Source organism: Elephantulus edwardii, unplaced genomic scaffold (genome assembly GCF_000299155.1).
Source record: "Elephantulus edwardii isolate Elephantulus edwardi_28Jun2011 unplaced genomic scaffold, EleEdw1.0 scaffold00130, whole genome shotgun sequence".
Classification (NCBI taxonomy): domain Eukaryota; kingdom Metazoa; phylum Chordata; class Mammalia; order Macroscelidea; family Macroscelididae; genus Elephantulus; species Elephantulus edwardii.
In genome coordinates, this window is record NW_006399880.1 from 2,691,963 (window position 1) to 2,697,962 (window position 6,000).

At 54.8% G+C, this 6,000-nt stretch overlaps 1 protein-coding gene across 1 annotated transcript in view; it reads right to left on the reverse strand.

The window, feature by feature from the left end:
* SYNPO (synaptopodin) overlaps positions 1–5,661 on the reverse strand; it is a 49,304-nt gene extending 43,643 nt beyond the window's left edge. The window contains exon 1 of the mRNA XM_006893688.1: positions 5,268–5,661. Within this exon, the coding sequence (XP_006893750.1) occupies positions 5,268–5,661 (394 nt within the window). The remainder of the gene's footprint in view (positions 1–5,267) is intronic.
* Positions 5,662–6,000: the final 339 nt, after the last annotated feature.

Below are 6,000 nucleotides of genomic sequence, written 5' to 3' on the forward strand. Positions count from 1 at the left end.
GCCCCACAAGCGCCCATTTTCGCCAACCCCAGCCAGAACCCAGTTCCTAGGATCAGCCAGTGCGGCTGTTCCAGAGCTGGGGGTGGGGGGTGGGGGGACAGAGTCTACCGGTGAGCTTGGGGCTTCTGCAGGCTCCAGATTGCGGAGCAGGAGGGGTAGGACAGCTGGCGCAATCACGCAGCCCCAGGGTGCTGCTCCCAGGTACTGGGGCGTCCTCTTACTCCAAGATGCTTCCAGCACCCACCTCCTTCTTCCGCACACCGCACCCTTCTCCCCCGCCCCAGTACAGACGGGGAAACTGAGATCCAAAGTATAGAAATGACTTGGCCAAGGACACCCCGGCTGTGGGAGCTGGAGCCCAGATGTGTCACTTTGCCCAGCGGCGCCAGCACCAGAGCAGGTGGGAAGGGGCGAGGCTCGCTAGGCGCCTGCACGCACCCAACCCCGTCCCTTACTCACCTCGTCGCGGTCCCCGCGCTCCGGTCACTGCCGCCTCAGCACACCTGGCCGGGTGGGTCACCACGCCAGCCTCGCCTGCTCCACAAGCCCCGCCCGCCCAGGGACCCCGCCTGGTGCCCCCTCCTCGAGGCTCCGCGGCTCAGCTCAGCCGGCTGCTCCGACCCGAGCGGGAGCGCAGGCAGGGCGGCAAGCGGCTCCCGCCGCCTCTCCCCTGGGCCCTAGCGCCGCCCCGGCGCTCCCGCCGTGCCCCGCCCTGGGATGTGATGCGATTCCCACCGACCAACTCGGCCTCCATCTCAGAGCCTGTCCCTGTCTCTCCCTTTCCTCTCATTGTACCATGCTGCCTGGATGTCTGCCTGGGCATCTATCTTTCCGTTACCTCATCCCTTTCTGTATCTCTCAATCCTAAATCAGACAGCTCCCGCTCCACCCCACCCCCACTAACACATAGCTCCCTGTCTTGTCTCCCTTTCTTTTCTCTGTCACTCCCATCACCCCCTTCTAGATCTGTCTTTGTGATTTTTGACTCCAGAACTGATACTTCTTTTTTTTTTAGAACTGATACTTCTTGAGCTGTTTCCAGATGCAGGTCACTGTTCAAGAACCTCCTCAGGACAATCTCCCCCTTCTGAGTCCCAGTAACTAAAGCAACCCTGTTTCCACCAGTAGGATCTAGCAAAGTCCCCCAACTCGCCACTAGTTCCCGACTTAACTAGTGGGCCAGCAACAAGAAGGACGGAGATGTTTGTGGTCTCTTTGGTGCTTCAGTTACCCATCTACAATGAAACAAATGAAATTCCTTCCGAGCTCCATGAGGCCCTGCTGCCTGCGTCAGCGTGCATCAGATAGACAGAGATGTTGTTCAAAGCCCAGGTGCCCAGATTCCAGCCTCCCTCTGGGTTAAGGTTGGGGGTGGCAGGGGTGGAAGCCTTGGAAACAGCAAGCATCCTCCATACCCCTAAGATTTCAAAGCAGAACCACATTTGGAAAAATGCTGGCCCAGGGTTTTCACCAAAGTTTCCCTGGGTTCCAAGGACTCCACCCCTCCAACCAGGGAAGTTCCACTTTCATCTCTCTTATGTATCACCACTCTGTGTTTAGATTTCTACTAAAGGGAGTTAAAAACAACATTGATCTAAACCCACCCCACCCAAGGCTCTGTGAAATGCAGAGCTGCAGGTGGCCTTGGTTTAGGACGTTCCCTGCTGGCTCAGAGTGTGGGAGGTCAGGGGACAAAAGAGACAAGCCCTTCCAGAGCACACACCAGCGCACACACCGGAATGCCTTACCTCATGGGCCCCACAGCGTCCTTCTGACTCTGCTGCTTTTCTTGTTCTGCAGTGGCCATAGGATGGGACTGCCACAGAGAAGGAGTCCTGGGGACTGGCATCAGGGAGCTTATCAACTTCCCTGTGAGTGCGTGTGCAAGGAGAGTGGCTGCAGCTGGCCTGCGGGGAAACAAACTGTGTGGGTGAGATGGAGAGAGAGATGCTGGGATTACTGTGTGGGTGGGGACCAAAGGGAAGGAGATGGGGAAAAGGAGGAAGGAGAGAAAGTGGTTCAATCTGTATGTAGGTGTGTGACGGTGGATGTGCAAGAGTGGATGTGCCTGGAGGAGAGAAATTTCAAATGTAGGTGTGACAGCAAATGGAAATGGAAGCAAGACCATGCTTTAAACCATTCCAGGAGAGGTGTTTGTGTGAAAGAGTGTGCCCATGTCTACTGGCACGTTTACAGGTGACAGGGTAGCTATGTAGGCAAGTGTGAGGCCCAGGTGCACCTGTGAGAGTTAGAGGTGCATGGGTGAGAGTGGGATTGGGGAGGGTACCATTATATGTCCCATACATCGGTGTGTGAGTGCATCTGTGTGCAAATTTGTGTAAACATGAGAGTGTTGTGTAAGAACAGCATTTATACATATCATGTGTGTGTGTATACCTGAGTGACTATGTGTATGTGAAAGTCTGTATGCACATGAGTGTACATGTGAGGTGTGTATGGGCCTGTGGGAAGTGTTTCTATACGATTTCTATTAAAGTCATTGTGGCGTGGGGGAGTGGGAGGTGGATGGAGTAGCTTTTCTGCCTAGCCTCCTGCTTTGTCACCCTCACAGCCTGAGGCAGAGCCGTATCCTTGGCCTGGCAGCTGTAGTCAGCTCTCATCATGGACATGTGTTCCATTGCCTCAACCAGACAGACATGACCAAGGATAGGATCATCTGACAAACCAGCCTACCCCAGAGGCTCCAAACAATGTCTACTCGAGTAAGAAAGGGCCTCCAGATCTTCTAGATAATCCCTCCCCCAATAACAAATGGCTGAGATGAGGAAAACAGCTTCTCCAAAGTCCCTGGCCAAGGAGAGGCTGGATGAGCAATAGGCCCCAGGTCTCCCCAAGCATGTTTTAGGGCCAGGAAATGAGCCTGGCAGAATCCCCTACCATCCTCCAAAGTCTAAACAACCTTTTTCCAGCCCCAGGTGGGTGGAAGAACACAGCCTGCTGCTTTGTCTCCATGGAAACAAGACAGCACAGAGGGAGGTTAGGAGCATGGGCTCAAACAGCCCAGAGTTCAAATCCCTACTCTTCCACCCACAAGCCAGGATACTTTGACAAATTACATGAATTCCATATGCCTTCGTTTCCTCATCTTCAAAGTATTCACTTTAGAGGTTTCTATGCCTTTCCACAGGTTCACTGAGGATGGAATGAAGTAATCCATGAGAAACATTTAGCTCAGGGCTTGGCAGCTGAACCGAGTTAGGAAAACCCGCCATCGCAAGGCTTCAGGGCTCAGACTGCACGATACTCTCCAGGAGGCTTGCAAGTTATGGAGCTGAGAGCTAGTGGAAAGAGGATGGCTGCAGCAATTTGTGAGCTGTGGGCCTGAGGTTTGACCATGAGCTCTACGTTAGGTGTGCCTTCCCATGTACACACCCCCTGTGGGCTGCAGCTGGTAGCAGGAGACTTGAGTTGCAAACTGATGCCCTCTTCATGTTTCTACCCCCCAACCCCTTCAGTCTGCCATGGACCCAGTTCTGGCAGCTGGTACTCAGGCCTTAGAGAAAAGTATTCACGACAGCCCCCTAGAAATGAGGGCCTTTCAGTGCCCAAAGCAGATGTCATGGCCCATACTTTAACCTGCCAGGGAGCACTCCAGAAAAGGGAAGCGTAATTGCGGAAGGATGAGTGTAATTGTCTAAAGGTGCTTATAATCCTCTGGCAATAATGCGGGAAGCTTTCAAAGGAAGCTCTAATCCACTAATAACCTGGCAGCCCCACAGGCCTCTTCCCTCTGGATCTCGGGCAGAGAGAGGGGACTCTGGCCACTCCTTTTCCCAAGGGAGCAAAAAGACCAGTGTGGGCTCACCCAAGACCACCCAGATGGAACGGCAGTTATATTGTTAAGCTGGTGATCATTTTAATTAGTATCCACACCTCTCACGTGCTTTTGGCCCTAGGGCACCTAGATTTACAGCTGACTCTGGTATAAGGACCCACCTCCAAGTTCAAGACTGCTGGGCCTTCCCTGGGATCCCCAAGGCTCCAGCTACCTGTCCTAGAATTGAAGCGACCCTCACCACCTAGCCCAAGACTAATTCGATGGGCACAGGGAGGGGGAGAGATGGTGGTCAGAGCCTGGAGAGAATTATTTCAGACAGAAAGTGGGCGAGGTGGCTGATGCGATGCCAATCAGGGCGTCAGCAACACCCGCAGAGAAATGAAGTGTTCTTTGGTTTCCTGATGCAGGCGCCGTCCCAGGCCTGCGCTTCCCCCCACACACTGTGCTCTAGGATCTGCTGGCAGGGGCTCCCACTCCAACTGAGCACGGCCCAGCTCACGTCCTCTCCATCTGGACACACTTCAACGTTTCCACAGCCCTAAGCCCGGGAGGTGACTTATTGGAGTTTCCCTGTCCCGGCTCTGCCCCTTGCAGCCTAAACAGACGCCTGCAGGAGAGTGATCACCACACCATCCTTCCGTGCAGAGAGCTCAGGGAGATTTCCTGACAAGCATCCTTGGAGCCGCATCTCCGCCCAGGTGGTTCTACCTCCGTCATCATTGGGTGTGGCTGAGTCAATTCTCACTCACAGTGACCCTGTGTGACAGAGTCGAGCTGCTGCATAGGGTTTTCTAGGCAGCAATCTCTGTTAGAGCAGATTGCCAAGCCTTTCTCCCATGGAGTGCCTGCATGGGTTCACACGACTAACCTTTCAGTTAGCAGGCAATCGTATCACTGGTACTCTACCAGCACCTCTTTTGGTTCTTTCTATCAGAGGGGATATGAGGCCTCAGCGAGGAATGTGGTTTCCCATCAGCCACTGACACCCAGCGACCCCAGCAATCTTCCTCACTCTGGGCCTGTCCCCACCGCTTCACCTCCCATGAAATTAGGAGGTTAGACTGGAGTAGAGGCTTTGATCTGTCTCCTCGTGCACTCCTGGGGGCAGTGACCAAGTCTGACTCGTTTAGGACTGCCTTCCCAGCACCCAGCACATAGCTGACACTCTGTGTCCACAAGGGCGTTCATCACTCCACAGCCACTTGTTAGCATTGTGATTAAAGGGCAGGCAGGAATGAGGAATGCACTCTTTTTGAACCAAGCCTGATAACGTGGCTTTCTCTCACTGCCTTCTCACATGTCCTCTGGCAGAAAAAAGAGTGGGGTTAGATGTGGCACAGCTGGACCGTACATAACTCACAGCCTCTCCTATCTCTCCACAGCTCGCGGGGCTGCATGCGGGATGTACATTCAATGGAAAAGATATGGTCAGAAGCCGCTCACGCAGAGAGAAACGATGCAAACTTACCTGGTTTCTGGGCCACCTTGGGGCCGGTGCTGTGGCCAGCTGCCATCACCTGTGGGGCCTTCACTGCATCCCAGTCCTGCCTGGCCCTGTGCTCACGCTGGGACCTCCCTCGTGCTTCCTGGAAGCAGTTAGGTGGTTGGATGCCCGGGACTGTGGACAGCTGCAGTGGCCCTTGCGCGGTCCTGCAGGCAGGCTTGTCTTCACTCCTACTGGCTGCCTCATCCTCTTCCAGGTCTGTGAGCCCTGTGTCACCTTGAGGGCCCTCCTCGCCACCACTCTCTTCAGTCTCCAGGGCCAGACACCTGTAGCTCCCATCTGGGATCCCAAAGGTACAGGGAGTGGGCCCGCCTCCGCTGAGCCCAAGGGGTGGAGATGGGAGGTGGGGGCCCAGCATGGCACAGCCTGCTTTCAACTTACAGAGAAGCTGGCTGGAGTGGGCCCACCTGTATGCCCACTGACCTCCACTCCTCTGGGGCCTCCTGGGCTTTCTAAAGCTTTGTCTTCCTCAGTTGACTGAGAGCTGGAGTGAGGTCTGGCTGGCTGAGGAGAAAAGTCCTTTCAGGGCTGGGTGGGGTGGTGGAGCCCAAGGCCTTCTTCCCTTCTGCGGTCTGTGAGGCCCCCTCAAGGTGATCGCCTGCACAAGGAGGAAAGAAACAGCAGATGAGCTAGCTTGCTGGCTGTTCCCAGCTGGATTTCCAAGAAAGGCTTATTGTGGGGAATCCCTGAGTAGTGC